The sequence below is a fragment of the Saimiri boliviensis genome, chromosome 1 (assembly GCF_048565385.1).
Source record: "Saimiri boliviensis isolate mSaiBol1 chromosome 1, mSaiBol1.pri, whole genome shotgun sequence".
Taxonomy (NCBI): Eukaryota; Metazoa; Chordata; class Mammalia; order Primates; family Cebidae; genus Saimiri; species Saimiri boliviensis.
The window spans coordinates 36975056-36999868 of NC_133449.1; the positions used below are offsets into that span (position 1 = coordinate 36975056).

At 39.2% G+C, this 24813-nt stretch overlaps 1 protein-coding gene across 2 annotated transcripts in view; it reads left to right on the forward strand.

Annotated features, from left to right (window-relative positions):
- QPCT (glutaminyl-peptide cyclotransferase) overlaps positions 1 to 24343 on the forward strand; it is a 44015-nt gene extending 19672 nt beyond the window's left edge. For both annotated transcript variants that reach the window (XM_039462540.2, XM_003926808.3), the window contains exons 2-7: positions 2956 to 3102; positions 9380 to 9658; positions 17333 to 17509; positions 19704 to 19803; positions 22454 to 22570; positions 23704 to 24343. In XM_039462540.2, the coding sequence (XP_039318474.1) occupies positions 2956 to 3102; positions 9380 to 9658; positions 17333 to 17509; positions 19704 to 19803; positions 22454 to 22570; positions 23704 to 23849 (966 nt within the window). In that variant the 3' untranslated portion in view covers positions 23850 to 24343. The remainder of the gene's footprint in view (positions 1 to 2955; positions 3103 to 9379; positions 9659 to 17332; positions 17510 to 19703; positions 19804 to 22453; positions 22571 to 23703) is intronic.
- The last annotated feature ends 470 nt before the right edge of the window (positions 24344 to 24813 follow it).

Genomic DNA, 24813 nt, shown 5'->3' on the forward strand with positions numbered 1-24813 from the left:
AGCCTCTAGAAACTACCCATTTAAACACAAGTGATTTCGTTTCACTGTGGACATGGAGTGAAAGCGTCTGTCCACAGTGACCAGGTGGGCTTTGGGATAGAGTAATAGACAGTAAATAGATAAGGAGCCACTGGTCAAGCAACCTTTGACACAACAGTTTTGGTTGTCATAGTGACTTGGGTCAACCCAGCTCTTCATCATCAGAAGCATCCACTGTCAGGAATTCAAAAAGAGCAAAACCCAATAACATTGAACCACAGCACTTCCTGGTCATTGCCACAGGTAGCCACCTGATTCTTCTGTCTTTATGCTTGCTTCTGCATTCAACAGATTTGCCATTTACAGTGGCAGAAAAATGCCCACATTATTATTATATAAATACGGTCTTAGCAAAGATCATTTTAGAAAGATAGTTCATCTGTTGATTGCTTATTTGATTAATTTGCCCAATAGTTATCAAATGTTCAAGATGAAGCAGGCGCTGTGTGCCCTGTGTGGGAGAGAGTGGTAAACAACAGAGAGAGAGAGGGAGTTCCAGCCCTTATGGACCTGATGTCTTGTATGAAAGACAGACATTAAACAAGTAAACACACAAAGAAGTGGCCTCTAAGCCACAAGCTGAAGTGAGCAGGAGTTAGCCAGGTGAAGAGGAAGGGAAACAGCTTGTAAGGCAGAAGGCACCACAGAGCCAAAGCCTCATGGGGGCAGAACCTCAGAGCATTTGGGGCCTGGCCTAATGCCAGGGTGACTGAAGCATGGTGAGCAAGGGTGAGAGGGGAGACCGGACAGGCTTCTGTTGCCCAGGTTGAGTAATAATTAACTATAGAAGTCTTCTGACCTCTTGCCTCCATTTTCTTCTTTTCCCTTCACACATTTCTATTGCTTTGTCTTCCAGCTTCAGCTTTCTTTTTTCAACTGCTGTTTGGGAGCTGGCATGAGGACTTAGATCCTGGAGGTACCAAGGGATTTAAAGGTTGCACTGACAAATTTACTAAGGAAATATATTTTAAAATGTCCTACCAGTAAACAAACATACATTTTCTGATGTTCAGGAACAGCATTAATATTTAGGAGTGAACTGGGAGTGCATAAATGAGACAGTGAGGTGGATTAAAACTAGCACGGGATTGGAAATCCACAGACTGGGGGTCTTTTTGTGGATTTACCTGTAACTCTTTTACAACCTTAGGAAGTCAACTGTTTTCTATGAATCTCAGTTTCCACTGATATAAATGAAGGGGGCTGGAGACTAGAGCATCTCTAAGTGGCTTTTCCAGCTTTAAAATTCATTCTGTGCCACTTTAGTGTTTGATAGAAGGAAGTAATACATCTAATGTTTACTATAGCAGTTTACATGTTAGCTCACTTAATTCTAGTTACCCTAGGATGCAGATGTTATTCCCTTTGTTTTACAGATGAGGAAAATGAGTCTTAATGAGGTTTAGTAACTTGCAAAGAGTTATAGCTAATGGGTGGTGGGGTGCTGAGTTGAGAGGGTCTGTCTGATCCTACAGCCCATGCTTTTTGCATGGTAGTACCAGAAAGTAAACAGCTATCTTAGAGTGTAAATGAATATACGTGATTAGGCAATAAGCATTCTCTAAGCCCAGTTTCACACCAGTCACATGGACTGGTTCATATGGAATAAAAATACTTGCATGACTATGCAAACATATTCAACTAATGCTGGTCCTGGAAGGAACTATAAAATAGGCCTCCCCTAATTTCTGTTTTGTCTTCCAAATAATTCAATATTCTTATGTTATCCTCATCCTTCCCCTTAGAGAAGGATGTCATCTGATCAATTATTCTCTTCCTGTTGAAGAGGAGTAACACATTCCATTACTAAATACCTGACAAACATGTAATGAATGAATGGTTCATCATTACCAGTATCATAAGAATATACAGTATGTGTGAAGTCATCCAAAATACAAATTTGAATGTTATGTGAGCTTTAATGGAATTTTAAAATAATTTTAATTGAAGTTAAAAAGTTTCCTATTTAGTTGGCTGTAAGACTCACCAAACGTGGGCTGAAAGGAATTGCAACAATCATCTGAGTTGGCAGTGTCTGGTAGAAATAATGACCCAGTTACTCTGGAAGCTGAGGTGGGAGGATTGCTTGAGCCCGGGAGGTGGAGATTGCAGTGAGCTGAGATTGCGCCTCTGTACCCCAGCCTGGGTGACAGAAACCCCAACTTCAAAAAAAAATTATATAAAAATTATATAAAAATTACATATATACATATGTAATTTTAATTTTTCTAGTGGATACACTAAAAAGTAAAAAAAGTAAAATTAATTTTAATAATATACTTTATTTAACCTAATATATAAAAAATTACCATTTCAACATGTAATTACTATAAAATTTTGAATTAGGCTCACTTGAAATTTGAGGACCCCTTAATTTGTGGCTAATCTATAAAGTCTTCCATGATCACTCTTCCTCTAAACTGTGTAAGATTTACTTAGGGTAACAGTTGGGTTTTTAAATTATTTTTTAAATTTTTGTCTCCTTGTGTTGCCCAGGCTGTAGTGCTCACCAACACTGCTCACTGCAGCCTCTACCTCCTGGGCTCCAGCAAGCAATCCTCCCACCTCAGCCTCTTGAGTAGCTGGAACGATGGACATGTACCATGTGACCCCATGTCTAGCTATTTTTTTTCATTTTTTGTAGAGACAAACTCTCATTATGTTGCCAGGGCTGGTCTCAAACTCCTGGGATCAAGAAGTCCTCTTGCCTCAGCCTCCCAGATTGTTGAGATTACACGCTTGAGCCACCATGCCTGGCCCTAAGATCCCAATTTTAAAATTGAGTATCTTAATTTACCTGATTTGACTTAAACTTCTCCCTTGTTTTGAAGTTTTAAGCAATTAATTGCAAATATGTCAGAGTTTCAAACTTATTATGAAATGATAGCCAGTTAAATAATTTTATTTAATCCTCAGAATTATCACCAACCAGCAATTTTGAATTCATCGGCTCTTCAGCAAATTGCAGAAGGCACCAGTATTTCTGAAATGTGGCAAAATGACTTACGGCCGTTGCTGATAGAGCGATACCCGGGATCTCCTGGAAGCTATGCCGTTCGCCAGGTGAGAACATGGGACATAAACCTCAAGGTTTTGAATGCTTTGCTTTCCCATGAGGGATAATGTTATGGCTGAAGTTCTGAGGTGTCTAATACTCAGATCTGTCATCACCTCATTCACCAGATAGGCAACCAAGAAAAATCAAATGACTGAAGAGTACACGTCTGTTTTGAATTAAGTGGTACACGTTAATGTCAATGGTTTAGGTGTGAAATCTCTGTCAGGGGTACAATATTACACAGCCCTTAACTCTTGATCCTTCAATAACACACCCCGAGGCTCCCAACCAAGTTTTCTTGAATCCTAAACAATCAACAGCAACAGCCTTAGGGAGTCCTTTAAGGTTCGGGGCCAAGAGTATCATTGTACTGTCAGGTTATCGCTTGCTTTAGGGAAATTGTATTGTCCCTGGAGGGAGAGTTAAAGCTGGTGATAAACTACCTTTCTCCAGGGCAGTGCTTCTCAGACTTCTGACTCTGACACACAAGTAAAAAAAAAAATGACTTTTACATTTCATACATGCAAATGTACTGGTATATTTAACTGAAACAAAACTTGTACGAAAAATACACTTTATTACTTGCATTTTACTACAATATTGTCAATTCTATTTTATTGGTCCTTAAAAAATGCTGGTCATAACCCACTAAACTGATTTCAAGACCCATTGATTTTACTACTGCTGTGGAGGGTAGAATAAGCTGGGCCAGACCTTGAATGTATCTTTGCCTCCTTAATGTCAGTCTTCTAAGCAATCTGAAACCTCTCCTCTGAATATCTTTTTTTTTTTTTTTCCCAAACTAGTCCCATTTTGAGGGGCAGCTTGGGATGAATGGGACTGGCCCTTCACATCCTCCTCTGAAACTCCTCAGGCAAAAGACTGTTGCACCCACTGCTGTGCCCAGAGTGAGAACTGCAAGGCCCAGGTGCCTATCACTTGGCCTCTTCCTTTCTACCCAGTGTGTAGTCTCTGCCCCCAGGCTAGCCTAGATATCCTATGTCTGTTGCCCCATTAGCCTCGTGTTTTCCATCTGAATAGCTCTGGCTTCCCTAAGTAATTAGATGGTAGACACCCTGCAGGCACCTTAGTTCTGTCTAACCTTTAGGCAGAGTGAGGAATAATAGCAATGATGGCTGACTTTCACTGAGCAGTTTTTCAGGGTCAGGCACTTTACTGAGTTGTTTGCATAGATCATCTCATTCAGTCTTCACAACAGTGTGTAGATGGCCGTTAGTATCTCAATGTTAGGAATTTAAAAAGGTCCGAGGTTGAGGTATGTGAATTAACTTGCTCTAGGCTATACACGTCCCAGTGATGAGGACAGAATTTCCTTAAGGTCTCTATCCTATCACTGGAGAGTTGGGAGGAATCAGCTCTGTGCTTTGTGCACTCAAATGTCTCCAGCTCTCCATCTTCTTACCCCCAAGTTGGAGAGTGAGGCACATACCATTCACTTTAACAATATTCCCTGGGCCTTATCTCTCAAGCATTTTCTTAAAACTGGCATTTTCCAAAAGCCTCAGTTCCTTGTTAGGAAGACTCTAGGTCTACGATGCTTACTCCTCCCATTCAACTCAACCTTTTTTATTTCCCCATACTATTTGCCGGAAATGATATGCATATTTCAGGCGTGAGGTTCCTTGCCTGCAGGCTCTGGAAATCCATGAACACAACAAACATTGCTCATAGATCTTTACCTTCAACACAATGCAGTATATAGCATAAATAATATACATAGATACTGTTGTGATTAAAAAGATACATATTAATTTAAGAGTGTCACTGAAGTTTCAGTAACATTTTCCACTATCATGGGGGTGGAGGCAAAGGAGAAACTTGTAGACAGTATTTTAGAATGTGTTGGGAACTACTGCTGGGCTGCCTGTACATGGTCTGGCTGATGGCTGTGTTAGATATCTCACTTAGATTCTATTTTAGAATTTTTTGAGAAGAAAATTACCATTAATTTTTAGAGACTTATCTCCTAAGCTGTGGAAGACAAAGGAATTCTCATTTCGAAAGTGAGGTAGATGACAGTGTAATTATGAGGGAACTACACTAATGGCCTTAATTTGACTAGGATTAGCTCCTTTCATGCAGAACTGAATTTAAACAGAAATGATTGAGCCTTTTTTTTTTCTCCTGAGGTCTGTTTGAGCACTAGATGAGATGTTTTATAATTTAGAGTTTCAAGGATGTAACTAGAGAAGATCCTTAGCTATTAAAAAAGGGTAAACTTGATAAAAAATTGGTTTGTGAATTAAATTTTGTAGTTATCAATAAAGATGTGTATTACTATAGGTTCTCTTTTACAGAAAGATAATATTTTGGGGAAACCCTGTCCCATATTATGCATTTTCATAGACTCTGATCGATGAGCCCAAAGCCGCCTGTTGGATTATTAGGATATTTTTATTTTGAGGAGATGAGTTATTTGTAAAATAAATAATTTGAAGGCATTACATTTGGAGCTATTTCATTGATTTACAAGATAGAAATTAAAAAATTAAAAAATTAAGATGATAAAGTCTTACAAATGGGTAAGCAATGTCCTTTGTCTAAAAGAGGCAAGCTAGAAACTTCGGGGAGTAAAATCCCCCATAGATGCATAGTGCATCTGAGCCACTGAAACTGAACATCATCAGGCACATAGATCCCAGGTGCACCCTCAGGCCAGCCCCCTAAGAGGAGGAGCCCAAGGGACTCATATATGGTACACTCAAGAGGGAAGAGGTACCTGAAGTCATCTTCAAGTGGCAGAAGTCAGCATGCTGATGACGATGTGTTTGCAGACTTAGTGCAAATACTGGAAAATAGGTGTCTTCCAAACAAATCTGGTCTACTGATGTCAGTGTTTCTCAGAACCTGGAAACTAGAATTTATGTTCAATTAAATGAGACCCAGGATCATTTACTAGTGTTAACCTAGAATAAACCCCCCTACCACCTGTTGGAAGTAGAATATCATGTAATTAGAATATCACGTAGTAGCCTCTCTCGCTCTCATGTCTTCATCTTTGTATTTTTTTCTTTCTCTTCTCTGTCTCCGTCTATCCCTGCTTCATCTCTATCTTCATCTCTTTCACTCTCTTTCTCCCTTTTTCTCTCCTCTCCATTTTAAAACATAGATGTATAGCAACCCAAAGTGTGATCTATATTCTAAATTGCCTTTTGGCACTCCTGGAGGGCCCAGCCCTTGGCTTCTTTGGTGTTGGGAAGCGCAGCTGCTTTCGATTCTCTGCCACAGCCACGCACTCCCTGCTTTGGGGTATTCGAATGATAGTAGTGGTAGTTTGGGGAGTTTCCCTAGAGACATGTAGTGGGGACTCGTAGACTAAGTCTGAAAGCCAAAAACAAAACAACAAGGGATACTGGTGAGCTAATTAGGTTATGCAGCCAGTTTGATTGTTTATAAAGATGATTTATCTTAGCTGCTAAGATAAACACAAAATATTTACGCCGAATAAAAAAGTTCCTTCAGGAAAAACTCTTTTGAGGACATTTGCTGATTCTCTTGTGGATTTTAGTGTCAACATGGTCATCAGATATGGTCAAGACCTGGTAGCAAGTTGAGAAATAAGTTTGTGTGTAACTTCTGAGTAATGCTAACAGATATATTTTTTAAAATTTCAATTCATTTTGTACGCTTGCAATCTGCTGTTGGTGTTGAAGAAGCCATTTTATGTAGCAGTTTGTCATCTGGATACCAGATGTTCTGGAGTATATGTTTTTTTTTTTTTTTTTTTTAAATGACCCTTTTTATGGAAAAATTTTTTTTTTACAGTCTAGGGACAAGTCATTTTCATATTTTTCAGAAAAACTTATGTTAGATGCATAGTGATTTCTCTCTATTCAAACTATTAATTCTTTGCGTTATGTAGTTTTATATATTCTCATTAAATCAATTCATATTTATTCTTACGATGAACCCATATTTACTGATAGCCTACTGTGAGCAAAGCACAGTACTAAGAATTGTGGAGAGTTATGAACGCTGATTTCAAAAAAGGTTGTAAACATTTCCTTTGATTCTGTGATAAGACAGCATGCAAATTTGCAATAGGAAAGGTAAGGTACTGCATACATAATGCTATTTAGGACAAAGTCCACCCACTGTAAAAAGCAAGCAGTGACTAGCTGGGGAATCATTTGTTTAGTTGGCTTTTGCGGGATTGACTGTAGTATCAGTGTCCTCTCCCATTTAAATTCCCCTCTCCTTGGAAGCTTCCTGCCACAGTTTTTTTGAGGTTCTTGCCTACGTGTCATGTCACATTAGTTAGCGCAGGCCACGTGGGACTTGGCTAGGACAGAAAATCCTGTATTTCTTTGGAGGATGAAAAAAAAAGGAAACCCTCACATTGATTTCCAGTTATTTATTTATCATCTTAAGGTCCATCCCAGAAATAAACTGTTCAGATCTGAAATTTTGGTTTTTGGTTAGATGTTAATTGAGGGACAAATAGTTATTTTGATGTTAGATTGTTATTTGACTTTTTATAAAAATAATTTAAGTCAATTTATGATGATATATATGATATTTGAGGGGGGGGTGGAAAGGAACAGGCTGGGCATGGTGGTTCACACTTTAATCCCAGCTCTTTGGGAGGCTGAGGCAGGTGGATCACTTGAGCTCAGAAGTTTGAGACCAGCCTGGGCAATATGGCAAAACTCCATCTCTACAAAAAAAAAAAAAAAAAAAAAAAAAGACACAAAAATAGTCAGGCATGGTGGCATGTGTTTGTTATTCTAGCTACTCAGGAGGCCAAGGCAAGAGAATTGCTTGAACCTGGGAGGCAGAGGTTGCAGTAAGCCGAGATTGCACTACTGCACTCCAGCCTGGGTGACTCAGTGAAGCCCTATAAAACAAAACAAAACAAAACAAAACAAAACAAAACAAAACAAAACAGAAAACAAGGAACATAGGAAAATGAAGCCAAGATAAAATAAGGATGGGAAAAGGCAAGTGAACCAGCAAAGAACTCACCTATAACATCTCACATCACAAATTCTATATGTTCTTTAAAAAATGCTTCTAGTTCCTGAAGTGATACTACTTTCTCTACCTGTTGCTTTCTTCTGTCAGTCACTGTGTTGCCTTATAAGGCTCAAGGTGGTCATCAGAGATGGGGAAAGAGAGTCTCTTTTATATTTGCCAGCAGTTGCAGTGCGTCTTGACCTGCCTTGGGTGCAGAGGGAAAGCTGCTTGATATGTTATTATAGTTCAGAGTTGCTTACTAATTCTTACAGTGAGCAGAGAGCTGAAATATCCCCAACCACCACCTAGTTATGGGAGCTTTCTACATTATCCTTAGGTGAGCATTGCTGTCTTTTATTAGTGTTCATTACATATAAAGCATTTGCTGAACTTAGATACATGCTATGCACTTGGGACAGAAAGAGCTACCTTTGCAATTCTCCCTGAAGAGCTTAGAGATAGAGACCTGTAGGATGCTGGTTTACTTGATTTTTTCAAATATGCCTTTGTAGCCTCCTAGAAATATTAAAAGTGTTCTTTACTACTACCGAACTGTGTCTCTATCTCCTGACTTGTAGACATGTCCATAATATATTGTTAAATGAGAAAAGCAAGGAGCACTTTGGGAGGCCGAGCCGGGTGGATCACGAGGTCGAGAGAGCGAGACCATCCTGGTCAACATGGTGAAACCCCGTCTCTACTAAAAATACAAAAAATTAGCTGGGCATGGTGGCACGTGCCTGTAATCCCAGCTACTCAGGAGGCTGAGGCAGGAGAATTGCCTGAACCCAGGAGGCGGAGGTTGCGGTGAGCCGAGATCGCGCCATTGCACTCCAGCCTGGGTAACAAGAGCGAAAACTCCGTCTCAAAAAAAAAAAAAAAAAAAAAAAAAAAGCAAGGGCAGAGTAATATATAAAGTAGTATTCTTTTACTATAAAACCATATACTCCTCTGCCAAATATATGTGTTTGCATGCTACTGTAGGTTTGCATAAGCAAAGAGAAGAAATGTCAAAAGATCTGCATCAAAGTATTAACATTGGTTAATATTAACAATTGGTTGAAATTGATTAGTTAGGGGAAGTTTAGGGAAGAGGCAGAGGATTAGCTTCTCCTTTAAACAGGAAAAATGCTGTTAATTACAATAACAATACAAAGCAATTATTAATTTCAACAATATTGCTATTAATACAATAAGCGTGTATTGCAATTTTAATTTGAAAGGCATTACTTAAGTTTTAAAATCACAGTTAACAAATGAAAACTGTTCATTTAGATCTAAATTTTTGGTTTTTGTTTTGATCAGCACATCATGCAGCGAATTCAGAGGCTTCAGGCTGACTGGGTCTTGGAAATAGACACCTTCTTGGGTCAGACGCCCTATGGGTACCGGTCTTTCTCAAATATCATCAGCACCCTCAATCCCACCGCTAGACGACACTTGGTTTTCGCCTGCCACTATGACTCCAAGTATTTTTCCCATTGGGACAACAGAGTGTTTGTGGGAGCCACTGATTCAGCAGTGCCGTGTGCAATGATGTTGGAACTTGCTCGTGCCTTAGACAAGCAACTCCTTTCCTTAAAGGTATCTATATTCCGCTTGTTGATTCCTAGGATCAAGTACATTAGCAGTAACCCAGCATGAATTATAGAATCCTTGGAGGAATGAGAAGGCCATTTAGAAATGGAGACTTTTGGTACATTTTTATTGTGAATATGAATTGAAAGATTATATGATTTGGCATATCAACCGTGGGCAATAAACCTAAGATACGTGGCAATGCATTCATTAATTGGCACCTGATTTCCCAGGTGTGAATGCACATTAAATGAAATGCAACATTTCTTTGTGCAAAATGAAGGAGAAAGTTTATTTCAGGTATGAGAATTGTTCTTGTTTCTGTGGCCATGAGACATCACAACCTTCTGATCTGAGAGATGGTGGCTCTTGGGTTGGAGGAGGGAGTTTCGGCAAAGTGGTTCTGAAGTGGAGAGTGGGTAATTAAGGCCTATCAAGATGAAAAGCATGAAGCAGAAATGCATTATTGTTATTATCTGTGAATCTCAGCTCCATTTTATGTAGCATAGCAGAGCTTTTGTTATGCTCTCAGCTCAAAATACTTCTGGGACTCTCAGATGTTATTTTAATCTTGGCGTTCTTAAGGGTCTATTGGAAAAAAAGTGCTAAGCTAGATGAAGACATTTTGTTCTGATATCACTCATAACCAAGTCAACACAACAAAGCAAAAACAAAAAACTTTGTTCACAGGTAACAAATACTTTGTTCCCTCCTCAGACAGAGCTTTATGAGGATCCAGCTCTTGATACAATGGGGTAAAGAAGTAAAAGGTTTATCTTGTAATGGAAGTAATAGATATTTGGTTCCATTTTTGCTGTATATGCAGAACTTGAAGAAAGCAAGAATTGTTTATACCCTCTCAGTCTCCTTTTCACTTTTTTTGGGGGTTTGTTTTGTTTTTTGAACCTTCTACAATGCCTTTGTCCCATGCTTTGCGCTGCTTTTAACTAGTTTCCTTCCCCAGCAATTGGATGAGGGAGTTCAGAAGCTGATGAAAAAGTCTAATTTTTCATGTTTGCTCTTCTAGTATAAGGACACAAAATGAAGTATGACTTGAAGACATTGTTCTGTGTAATGGATATATTTTCTCTGAGTGAACTCCTTTGCTTTTTCCCAGATAGCTCATGCCTGCTTTTGGTGAACAGAAATATTAATAGAAAGCTCTGAATGAGTTATTGGATTGGGGTCATCGTTAAAAAAAATTTGAATCAACATACACATTCTCATAGTAATCCTTTGTTTTAGAGATAAATGGTGAGGTGGGAACTTTTTTAAGAGGCTATTTTGAATGCAGAGTTTGAGAGTATCAAACTTATTCTTCTAGTAATACGTTGTAACTAAATTTGTATTGAGGAGTTAAGTTCTTCAGCTGTCATGAATTGGGTAGATGGTGGTAGAAAGTGACCTGAAAGTAGACTGGATTCTTCTCAACTCCTCTAGCCCCTCTTCTCTCCAGTAATAGGACAGTAATTACACATCCACATCCTCTGACTGGTAACTTTGCTATGCCCTCCCCCTGTAGTTGGTTGTACTTCCTCATCCCTTCACTCTGGACTTGGTTATTTGACTTGCCTTGGTTAATGGCATGTTAGTAGAGGTGACACATGCAGAGGCTAGAAAACGCTTGTGCCTTTGGGCTTGCTCTCCTGTGTCTTTGCCATAACCATGAGAATGGCATGCCCTGGCTAGCCTGCCAGTCCCAGCAGAAGGATGAGACACCTGGAGCAGAACCAACCTTGCTGACTGCAGAATGAAGCAGAGCTGCCCGAGCCAACCCCAGTCTAGATCAGCTGCTCCCTCACTGACCAACAGAGATTATGTATCTCAGGAAGACATGTAATGGTATCGTAAGCCACTGTGTTTGGGGTGGCTTATTTCATTCTGTTGTTGTGGCATTAGCTAACTGATACAGCCTTGAAGGCGGAAAGACTGCAGGTAATCCACTATGTTAACACTGGTAATTAGGCATTACCATGAAGACCTTCATACATCAGGCCAGTAAGATTCTCCTAGCTCCAAGGTACTAGGCTGAGTTACTAGAAATGAAGGCCATGGCTATTTTTCTGTCAATCCTGAAATGAAGCAAAAAAAGCAGGTTGCCTTGTGGGACTCAGGATGAATGTCCGCAACAGTTTATTGCTGGATAAATGAATGGATATGAGGAGAACAGAATGAGACTAAATCATTGTACTGATCATTGGAGTGACCCAGCTGTTGAAGATTCACTGAGGTACTTGAACTGTCAAGCTTCAAGAGATAAAAACTACAGACTTTTGCCTCTGCCCTGGGCATGAGCAGAATGCCTCTTGTCCCAACCTGTCCCATTCTGGCCTCTTGTTCTGTGATTAAGTTGTCTGATTTGGAACTAGAACTTTCAAGGCCCTTTAAACAACTGGAAGCTTAGAACAATGTCTCTACTGAAAGTAAGCATCTTACAATTTTTGCCAGTGAGAAAAATCTGTTTAATTATTTAATGCTTATTAAACTCTGAGTGCCTTTATATTGTACAAACATGTCCTTTGCTTTCTTATCCAGGAATTATGCAGGATACAAAACAAAATAAACTGTCCTTTCCTCATGGCATAATTAAGGAGCAATATGAAATGATTAGCATAAAAAATTAACTTAGTTTTCAGATGATGAAGACAATTTTTTTCTCCTTTGAAATCACTGTTAAAACAATCAAGGCAACTCTTTTTTTTTTTTTTTTTGAGATAGAGTCTCACTTTGTCACCCGGCTGGGGTGCGGTGGCATGATCTTGGCTCACTACAACCTCCACCTCCCAGGTTCAAGCGATTCTCCTGCCTCAGCCTCCTGAGTAGCTGGGATTACAGGCACACGCCAACACACCCAGCTAATTTTTGTATTTTTAGTAGAGACGGGGTTTCACCATGTCGATCAGGCAGGTCTCGAATTTGTGATTATCTGCCTTGGCCTCCCAGAGTGCTGGGATTACAGATGTGAGCCACTGTGCCCAGTGGAAACTCCATTTTTTTTGAAGAAACTAGAGAACATCTGTGAATGGGAACCACAGTATGAAGACAGAAGTTGGATGGAGAAATGGCAGATGCCTTATCAGAGTGGAGAAAAGTCACACTGTCCTGGAGAGGGAAGGAAATGGAAGAAGTCAGTGGTTTCCCTGACAGAATCCTAAAAAGGCTCAGAGATTTGAGATGTGATAAGCTGACGAAGGCAGAGGTGACAAAGGGGCTGGAGTGGAGAGTGTTTGTAAGTCTGTCTAAGGAGTACATGGATGTAGAGATTCCTGCCCCACACCAGGCAGGCAGGTGAGTGCCCCTTGCGTCTTTGATAGAGATGAGAAAATATTTTTCTAGAGAACTTGAACCATGGAGGTTATGGAATTGAGAATAGCAAGCAGAGAGGAGGGTGGCAGTGAGGTACCCCATGGAAACTGGGGAGACTAGGTGAAAGCCTACACATCAAACAGTGAGATCTACAGTCTCTCTCCCATCTTCAGCACCAGAAAACCAATGACCAGCTTATACCCATCAGATGGGAAACTGGAGGATTCTTCTCCAGAGAATATAAACCACCTCACCAAAAAAATCCAGAGAGTGACGTTCAGTAATCCTCAGAGAAAACACCGACTGGGCACCAGATTGCCCTTCAGTGAAGCCAACCAATTTGTGTCTCCAACCAGCATTTCAATATCTTATTCTTTAACATGAATGAACACAACGGATGCCCAGACATTTGCAGACAGACTCCAGCATGAAAAAAAGGGCCTGGAGCAGTGGCTCATGCCTGTAATCCTAGCACTTTGGGAGGCTGAGGTGGGAGGATTGCTTGAGGCTAGGAGTTTGAGACCAGCCTGGGTAATATAGTGAGGTTTCATCTCTACCAAAAAAAAAAAAAAAGAAAAAAAAAAAGAAAAAAGTTAGCTGGTTATGGTGGCACATACCTGTAGTCCTAGCTACTTGTGAGGCTGAGGCAGGAGGATAGCTTGAGCCCAAGGCTTCAGTGTACTGTAATTGAGCCACTGGACTCCAGTCTGGGCAACAGAGTGAGACCCTGTCTAAATAAATAAAAATTCTTAAAAATGTAAGAAAAGAAAAGAAAGAAAGCAAAACAAATAATACAAATTTAAAAATGAAGTTGGAGGAAATAGAGGAGAAAATGACTTAAAGGACACTATTCTAATATTCTTACAGAAATAAGAGGAGACTTTATATCTATGAAATAAAACCAGAATGCTGCAATAGCAGAACAATCAGTCAATAAGAAAGAACTTTTGGAAATTAAAATTTCTATTTTCAAAATAAAAAAAGAATCAATAAAATAGTTGGATCCTAAAGTAGAGTAAACATTTTTTTTTTTTTTTTTTAGAAAGAAGAATGACAAAAAAGGAGATGATTACGATCTCTGGAGAATAATTGTAACAATTCCAGTAGTTCATATAAAAAGTATTGGGAATGAGAATGGCATTGGACTTCTCAGTGGAAACTTTGGGAGCTAGAAAACAATAACATTATGCCTTAAATATTTTAAATAATAATAATTTGCAACCCAGAATCTTCAGACTCAGACAAATTAAATAGGAAAATAGAATGAAGACATTTTCAGAGATAAATCTCAACAATTTTCACTCCCATGTACTGTATTTTTTTCCTTCAGAAGTTGCTTAAAGCTGTGCTCTAGTAAAATCAAGAAAGGAATCAAGGAAGAGGGAGTCATGGAGGTCAGCTCACTGGGGATCCCATGTAGTAGAGGCAGAAGTCTGCAGGGTGATGGTGACGGGAGCCCCAAGATAACAGATGGGCAGCAGACCTAGTGGTCAGTCCAGACTGGAACAGGCAGGAGAGGGCTCCTGAAGGGCCCATTCTTAAAAAACAAAACCAGACAGACACAGGAGAAACAAAGGTGTGATAGTGTCGGGAACGCTCGACCACATAATGATGATGACATATTAAGTTCAGACAAAACAAAGCAAATGAAAGAGAGGCCTGTGGTGAGGAATGGTGGGAAACAAGTTTGCAGAGGCAGGACGAACTCGATGGGGATGTATGTGTGTATATGGAAAAAAGACAGAAAGAGAGAGATCCCCACTGATTTTTGGCTTGAGTAACCACAAGGGTGGTGTTGCTATCCCTTTGGTTGAAGAGACTGTTGGTAATACAGGTTTCAGGGGGAACCTCAGGAGTTGAGTTTTGACATGCTGTTTAAGGTGTCTATTAATGTTTGTGTGGAGATATTCATTTGGCAACTGAATATGTGGTCTGGAGATTGGGAGTGAAGTTAGGGCTGGAGACACAGTTTTTGGAATTGATATATACATGTCTGTGTGTGTTGTGTTGTATGTGTATTTGTATGTGCGTGTTGGGTTGTTTGTGTCTGTGTGTGTTGTGTTTGTTGTGTTTTGTGTATGTGTGTGTTGTGTTTGTATGTGTGTATTATCATATTATACTACATATAATATATACACTGAGATTAGCCTGGGCAACATACTAAAGCTCCATCTCTACAATATTACGATTACTTTAAATAATTATATTAAAAATTCTGTATTATATAATACACACACACAGCACAATACACACATACACACACACAAGACAGCACACACGAAACCACACATATATGATTTAAAGGCTCAAGAAGAGATATCAAGAGAGTGAGTGTGGACAGAGATGAGAAGAGAACCATGGAGCAAGCCCCCAGGGCTCTCTAGCATTAAGACAGAAGGGAGATGGAGGGATCCATTAGTGCTAACTACCGTAGGAGGAATACAGTATTTTAGGAACCAAATGAAGAGAGTGTAGCTAGGAGGAGTGGTTAACTGTGTTGAATGCTGACAATAAGTAAAGAGAGTTGAAGACCTAGCGTTGAGCACTGGATGTAGCAATGTAGTCATTGGTGTTCTCGACAAGAGCGGTTTCAGTACACGATAGAGATAAAACCCAACTGGGCTAAGTTTAAGAAGTGGAATTAGAGACAGTGTGAATAGACAACTCCTTCAAGGGGTTTTGCTATAAATGGGATTAAAAAATTGGGCAGTCGATGGTGGAGATAGTGAGGTCAAACATTTTAAGATGAGAAAAGCAGCAGCATGTTTGTTGGCTGATGGGAATTATCCAGCAGAGATAGAAAAACTGGTGATGAAGTAGAGTAATGGTATTTGCTGGAGCAATGTCCTTGAGCAGATGAGAGGGGATAGGATTTTGTGCACAAGCAGAGACTGGCATCTAATATGAGCATGACAGAAAGAAATGAAGGTCATTGGTTAGAAATGAAGACGGATGAGGAGGCAGGGAGGAATGTGGAATACTGGAAGAGTGCTAGAGTGACTGAACTAAGAAAATACAATATGACTTGCCAGTCAACATGAAAGGCCAACATGAGGTTTGGTGGTCATGAACTTTAAGCAAGGCTATGCAGTGTGGTTATATATTTTTTCTCTGGCATGGTTTAGCTGCATGAGTGCTGGCACAAAGTAGGTAGAGAGTGGGACTCAATATTATGTTTTTGCCATGAAGGTTTGACCAAGGCAGAGAGAGGCAATGGAGTTGAGGAGCAATTGGAATGATTGACTGGAATTTAAGCAAAATATAGAGTGAAGTGAGGACATTACAAAGGTGAAGGACTGTGAAAAGGTGAAACATTCTAATAGGTTAGAGGTTCTAGTGGGATTGAAGGATTTTGGAGTTTCGAGTACCAGGACTGATCTGAAAGACAGGGGTTATTGTCAGACAGAGTAAAGTGTAAAGTCAATCAGAGTCCTACTCACTCTTTTTAGTACTGTTCAAATACTGTCTCTCATAAAGCCTTCCTTGACACCCCAAGATCTTGCCTCTCATTCTATCCAATTTCCAGAGGACTTTTATGTTACATTTGTGGCTATTGGCACATTTTTCCATGCTCACGTGTTTTATCTCTCCCCAGCCCAATTAAAGTATAGGCTATTTCAAGGGAAGGGCTATAGTTATTATTCTTTGTGTCTCTGTAGCATTCCCGGGGCAGACTCTTGAAGCTAGACTCAGTACAAAATTGAAGACTTAAGGTGAGAAGCAAGAAAGATTTACAGTTGTTTCAGGTTGGATTCCCTAGGAAGCACCCTCTGATATGGAGTTTAACATTCAGGTCACTTATTAGGGAGTGGCCTTGGGTATCAGGGAGGGAAAGAAATGGTATTGGACAGAGGGAGAAGTTGAGCTGTAATGCAGGATCAACAACAGCCTCAGCCAATCCCTGGGGAGCTCTGGAGATACAATGACTCTTTAGAGAGCCCCCAGTACCACAGCACTGGATGTAGGACACTCCCAGGAGGTGCAGCTGAGGCAATTCCTAAAGTGACTGACAGCTCTCCCAGCAGCTGAGGCAACACACCCTCCTGTATGGGAAGTGGGTGGTGTATCACACGGTTCATCACAGCACTTTCATTGTTTCAAAATTCTATGAGGAGTAAAAAAAAAAAATAATAAAAGACTTCTATTTTCAGAGGGGATGGAAGAACGTGGTTTATATGGGTGAAGACTGTGGGAGGTGTACTGACATTTGAAGAGGAAGTGGTGTGGAATAAATTTTGGCATAGTTTCACTTGCTCTGGTATCTTCCTTTCTTCGTGGCACATCTATCTTTTTGCCCAATTAATTGAAAATCATGCTGTTTTTTTCCCAACATCACAGTATTTTTTTGCTGTATTTTTTTGTTGTTTTTACCAGAATGTTTCAGACTCCAAGCCAGATCTGTCACTTCAGCTGATTTTCTTTGATGGGGAAGAGGCTTTTCTTCACTGGTCTCCTCAAGATTCTCTCTATGGATCTCGACACTTAGCTGCAAAGATGGCATCGACCCCACACCCACCTGGAGCGAGAGGCACCAGCCAACTGCATGGCATGGTTAGTCGGGGCAATTTCCATGGCTTTGTAGCTGTAGGCTCTGCCTCTAAGAAAAAGGTTGCAAAAGCCAAGTTAAGACCTAAAAATGCCACAGCGTCCTTGGAGCAGACTGTTTATGATAGAACATTCCTTGGCAGGCATTGGGTTTTTGAGGAATCCCAGAGCTAAAAAGAATGATTCTGAGCCAGCACTGTGGCTCATACCTGTAATCCCAGCACTTTGGAAGGTCAAGAAGGGAGGATCACTTGAGCTCAGGAGTTCGAGACCAGACTGGGCAACCTAAGGGGACTTTGTCTCTACAACAAATAAAATAATTAGCTGGGTGTAGTTGTGTATGCCTGTAATCTTAGCTACTCAGGAGGCTAAGGCAGGAGGATTGTTTGAGCCCAGGAGTTCAAGGCTGCAGTGAGTTATGATTGCTCCATTGTACTCCAGCCTAGGTAACAGAGGGAAACCCTGTCAAAAAAACAAAACGAAGCAAAACAAACAAAAATTCATGGTTAAAAACCATGTTTGACTGAGCTTAATTAAAATGATAAAATGATTTAATGGATTACAGGAACATCAGATTCAGTTGGGCCCAATGGGAGCACATTCCCTCAGTACTGTATGGAGGTGGAGAGGGCAACCCCCTTCTTTGAGGGCTTTATAGTCTGAAGAACATGGGGCTTTGGGAAATGGAATAAGAGAGGGGTGGGGGTGAAGAATTTCCTTGGTGGCTTCAAAACTATACCATGTCTCCAATGTGACTAGACAGTTTGATGTGTTGGTTTTGATGTGGCATTTTTGACATGGGGGTGGGGATATTTTGTTGCTGCCTTAAACCCCTGCTATTATTACTAAGTAATGGATGCAACACACAGCCTCATTTTCATCCCCATTTCCTGGGCCCACACTCCATCCCTGATCCTTCCCCTGACCCCTGAATCCTCTCCTTACTCTGACTGTCTTCCCATATTTGATCTTTATTCTGTCCCCAAATCTTCACTAACCGCAGCTTGGAACCTCATGCTACCTTTGAGATTTCACTCTTCCCAGTGCCTCCATCCATTCCTGAGCCTCACTCCATCTGTGAACTGATAGCTTATTCCCAGCACCCATACTCATTCCTGTCTTTTGCCCTGTCACTGACCTTCACTCTATGAAAGTCCAAGTGGCCAAATTCTGTGTCTTCTATAACCCTAACACACCTCATGTTGGCATTTGCCTCCTCCTGTTGTTCATTGGCAGCTCCTAATGGGCCAGGGGAATGTGGTCAGCATCTCGTTTATTCACTTGTCCCCAAGTGGCCAAAAAACATTCAGACAAAGAGGAGAGGCCTGGTTGATCAGTAGTAGAACAAAGTTACTTATTTATATAACAAACCAAAGAAGCCTCTTTTTCTTACAATGACTATATTGAATTTTCATTTATGAATTTATTTATGCTATGTCCTTAGGATCACAGACTCTGAAAATATTTGTCTACTATGTGTTAGAATGTATGCTAAATATTTACCTTCACATTATTTCACTTAGATAAATCAGGAGGAGGCCTTAATCTAGTGAATAGTCTTTGGAGAGTCCTCCTGATGAGATGATAGAGAGCTATAACCAGAAGAAAACCTTAGAGATCAGCTAGTTTGAGCTTCTTATTTGATACACAAGGAAATGGAGATCCAGAGACATGATGTTATATAGCTCTGGTACAAGGAAGTTTTCTTAGATACTGCTTAATTAATAAATAGTTATATCCAAGTGCCTTCCTTTGGGAGTTGTATTATTACAGATTAAGGATAAAATGGCTAAACAGAGTGGCACAGAAGATCAGACAGGCTTGGACTCCTTTCTGAAAATCAAGTAAATGTATGCTTTTAAAGTCCACAAAATGTTTATCCAAATGGCTTCTTTCTTTTTTTAATTTTTTATTTTTATGCTTTAAGTTCTTTCTAATTTATCCTTAATGATATCCTTTTGGAGTCACATACACAAAGAATCAATGCTTTGCTATTTGTCCACATTGCATCAGCAAGATTTAAAGTGTTCTCCAAAATAATTAGCATAAAATGTTAGTAAATCTTTTGTTCATTCATATAGCTCTCCATATTTTTCTCAATTACTAAAATGCAGTTAAATTTGACTGATTGTATTTCCTTATTGATGAATATAAAACACATTTTGATGACGGTGATTAAACAGTACTTTTTCTCCCTTAGGATTTATTGGTCTTACTGGATTTGATTGGTGCTCCAAACCCAACATTTCCCAATTTTTTTCCAAACTCAGCCAGATGGTTTGAAAGACTTCAAGCAATTGGTAAGCACCACTGTTATTAATGAAGAAAACATAGTTTCTTCCTACTGGCAAATACTACATTTTAAAATTCAAAATTTATAATTTGGCTGGGCGCAGTGGTTCATGCCTATAATTTTAACATTTTGGGATGCCAAAAGGGCAGATCAGCTAGGGTCAGGAGTTTGAGACAAGCCTGGCCAACATGGTGAAAACCTGTCTCTACTGCAAACACAAAAATTAGGTGGGTGTGGTGACAGGTGCCTGTAATCCCAGCTACTTGGCTGAGACATGAGAATCACTTGAATCCAGAAGCGGAGGTTGCAGTGAGCCAAGATGGCGCTACTGCACTCCAGTCTTGGCAGCAGAGTGAGACTCCGTCTCAAAAAATTTCTTGATTGATTAGTTTATTATTATTTTCATCTTTGTAGTAAGCCCAGCTTATTTTCCTGCATGAAACTATATTTTGACTTGGAAACATAAAATACTATATTTCATGTTTGCACATCCTTTAAAATGGTTTGAGAGTATTTTCCCAGAGTCCTGTTTGAAGCATATAGGATGTATTTCTAGAGGAAACTTTACTCAACAAAGCATGTTGGCTAATGATGAAGATCAAGTCCTTACAATGATACCAAAGATACTCTTCAGTTTTCTTTCTTTTCCATCTGTCTTTGGCGTCTTCTATGTTCTGCCTTATCCAGATATTATTTTCCTTTAAATCTAGTACAATCTCTGCCAATTTTCCAAAGAAGTAAGAGGTCAGGATGAAGAGAAAGCCAGATCCTTCAAGATTTAGAGTCAAATAAATGGGAGTAGACTAGCTCAGACCAGACCAGACCAAGTCAGGCCAGGAAACGTATGTATCTGTGGCTGAGGAGAGGGGCTTGGGGCTTGGAGTAAGGAAAGGAGAATAAATTCTTACCTTTGTGCTTCCACCCTACCCAAAACAAAACAAAACAAAACAAACCCTTCAGACATCAGGGAAGATGAAAATGAGATTGATCTTTATTGTAGAATCCAGGCCAGGGGGCTGTGCTGAAGGCAAGAACTTCATGCTAGAAATTCCTTATTCGCCACATAAACTTCTTGGAGCAAGATAGACTTACATTACTTCTAAGCAGTGGGAAAAGCACTGCCATCATAACTCACACTTTTGCCATTGGTAAATAATTTGTCTAGATTCTTAGGGAAACTTGTGTCTGAACTTCAGATACTCATCGTTGGCAAATTTCATTTCCTGGTTTGAAGGAATTACTATGATGGTATTATTAATATAAACTTCTTGGGCTTCTTCCTTGCAGTATGTTTTCCTTACTTTGATGGTCACCTCTAAAAACTGAGTTTGGCTTTCTTTCAAGGATTTTGTGTACTTTTATTATTTCCTGGACCAGAATGAAGTTATGCCAATGACTTGCACCTTCATGCGATTTTAACCTATTGAGCTGCCCCTCCTACTGGTATTTACATTTCAAACCATATCTCTAGTTGTGTAAGAAAAAGTTGTGTCTCATGGTAAAGGAATTATAAGTACCAATAAACAGACAGGAATATTGTTTTTGGTGGTGGTTAGGGCGTTCTCAATGCTCCTAGAATCATATGACATATGGCTGCTTGCTAGTTGGTTTAGTTTTACCCTTTAAATTTAGCAATTATAAAAAGCTATCCTAGGAAATTTCATTTGGTTGTCTTATAATATTCATGTGATCTCTTGTCATCTGCAACTTCTGCTTCCTGGGTTCAAGTGATTCTCATGCCTCAGACTACCGAGTAGCTGGGATTACAGGCGTCCACCACCACACCCAGCTAATTTTTGTATTTTTAGTAGAGGCGGGATTTACCATGTTGGCCAGGCTGGTCTCGAATTCCAGACCCTAGTTGATCTGTCATTGATGACTTAGTATCTAAATTTAGATACTAATGATCTGAACCAATGACAGATCATTCATCATTTAGTATCTAAATTTAGATACTAATGATCCGAACCAATCTAAAACTATTTTAAATGACCTGAATCATGACTTATGCAGGCCAGTGGTTGTCAAAGCTTAAAGTGCGTCAGAATCACCTGGAGGGCTTCTTACAACACAGATTGCTGAACTCCAGCCTCAGAATTTCTGTAAGCCTGAGTAGGAGCAGATAATTTGCATTTCTAACAAGTTCCTAGATGTTGCTGATGTTGCTGATCAGGTATCACAACTTTAAGAACTGCTTTGAGAACCACACTAGGTATCCCTTTCCATAGAATGGTCACTTGATATACTTCATCTCTATTCTGTTTGAGTATTCACCTTTTAAGCTCTGTATCTTTAAGGCATTCTTTATACAGTATCTTGGAACTATAAGCACCTACACCTGCACCTGTGTTCCCCTGTTTTAGCCACCTGTCCTCTGTTTTTTTCATTCTCTATCTCTCCTTTGTTCTGTTGAGTTTCTACCTCGAAGGAGGTTCTCATCTGTCAGTTTAGAGCCACGTGTGACTCTTCTCTCCTCCTGCTCCAAAATGTATGCACTCGTGTTCAACCCAGATGTTTATTGTCATGGGTGTGGCCATGCTTGCTGCTGCATAATCTTTTAAAAATTATGGACATGTGGTAAGATTTCAAACTCATTAAGGATACAGTATGAGTCTCAATCAGATAAAAATAGATGTTTATCTAATTGTCATCTACAGAACATGAACTTCATGAATTGGGTTTGCTCAAGGATCACTCTTTGGAGAGGCAGTATTTCCAGAATTACAGTTATGGAGGTGTGATTCAGGATGATCATATTCCATTTTTAAGAAGAGGTAATGTGTTGTGTACGTGTGTGTGTGCATGCACATATTTTAACCTATTGTATTTATTGTATTTTACGTTCATTTTGAAAGTCCAAGACTATATATCACTTATCTGCTCACAAGAGGACATCAAGATGAATATTTTCAAACTTTGCTCATCCCCAAACCCTATTTAGCTTTCTGGTGTCATCAGCTCACTTCCATAGCGAAACTCAATGGTCTTTAATTGCTGCATATATTTGAGAAGTAAATTAAACATGAATAATAATTGATACATTTTGATTCATTAAGACCATCCTTCTTTAAAGATTGACTATGCTAAGTTTAGATACTAATGATCTGAACCGATCTAAAACTATTTTGAATGACCTGAATCAGAAAATAAAAATTAATGTGAATGAATACCTATCTTTAAAAAAGAGATATAGATATTGTGCTATAAATAAGCTTTCACCAATATGTGTCTTTTGATTATGTGCTGGTAAGCTAGAAGTCAGATGCTTAAACCAAAATGAATGGTAGGGAAGAAGTCCTTCATTTGATCTTCATTGACACCAGGTATGATTCAGACACAACATTTAATGCTTTAAGGTTCAACGCTGCTTATCAGTATGATATTTAGATGTCACATTGGAAATCTAAAACTGGATGTGTGTGAGATGTGTACATGGGACATGGGGAAAGGGCAGAGTTGAGGATTATTTCCAGAAGTCTGACGTGAGCACCTGGATAAATGCAGACCATTTACTGACAAAGGCAAGACTAGAAGAGGAGCACTTACCTTAATAAGCCTTATTACTTCCTAAAATTATGTTTTATATTTGTTTATTCGATTCTTTTTCTACTGGATTATAAACTGTATATGGGCAGGGCTTTGTCCTTCCACTAATGAAACATCAACTTCTAGAACAAGAAACGGTACATAGTAGGCGCTTTTAAATTATTTACTGAATTAATTAATATTTGTTTAATGAGTGAGTGATTTTGGAGTACAACGGTGGGATATGAGAAAGTACACAGATGATGATGAATTGTTAGCTGTCTTCATAAGGTACAGAGCTCCCTCTGCTTGAAGAATGACACTTTCTAGTTTACTCACTGGAGTAATGCACGTGGTTACAAGTTGGTTCTTTCTTACTAAGGTGTTCCAATTCTGCATCTGATACCATCTCCTTTCCCTGAAGTCTGGCACACCATGGATGACAATGAAGAAAATCTGGATGAATCAACCATTGACAATCTAAACAAAATCCTACAAGTCTTTGTGTTGGAATATCTTCACTTGTAATCCTGATTTAGTTTATGGAAATTGCTTCTAGAATTGAATTCAAAAGTCAAAGCATATTTAAAAAGTAACCTGATTTCAGACAAATGCTGTGTGGAAACTTCTATCCTATAGATTGTCCTATTCTTAGGTGTTTTGGGTTATCAGATGAATTATAGAATAATTATACTGTGATATTGCATCCTAAATTGCTCATTGATTTTTATTTACGGATTGAAAAAGATGGAATGTGTAAGGAAAATGGAAAATAAATATCTTTCAAAAATTCTTTTGGATAAATACTATGAAGCAAAATCAGGTTCATTTATTCAATATCATAGTCTTCTAAACAGTACTTAAATGGTGGTTGCAAAATATCCTTCATTTTATGATTTTTCATGTGTGGGAATCTATTACATGTAATACAAAACAAAGACGTAGTTTGAAGGCTCTCAGATTTCTTTGAGAAATCTTTGTAGGGTTAATCTTATGGAAATTAAAATCAGAATTAAATGCTATGTTGTGATGTCTTTTTATATATAAAGGAAGAATGATTATTATTTAACACACAGTCCAATTTTTATAGGGTTTTGCAAATTTGACATTCTCATTATAAAAATAGTAGTCAATAACAAAAGTTTTGGAAAATGGAGAAAAGCAAACTATAATCACATTATATTAATAGAATCACTATTAGTTCATCTTTAGTTTTATATCCCCCCACTTTTTTGTTTTTTTGAGACAGGGTCTCTCTCACTCTGTTGCCTAGGCTGAAGTACAGCGGCACGATCATGGCCCACTGCAGCCTTGACCTCCTGGGCTCAAATGATCCTCGCCCCTCCGCCCCATGAGTAGTTGGGACTACAGACTGGTACAACCTGGCTATATATATATATATTTTTTTTGCCCAGCTATTTTTTTTTTTTGTATTTTTGTATGGATTTGGTTTCTCCATGTTGCCTAAGCTGATCTTGAATTCCTGGGCTCA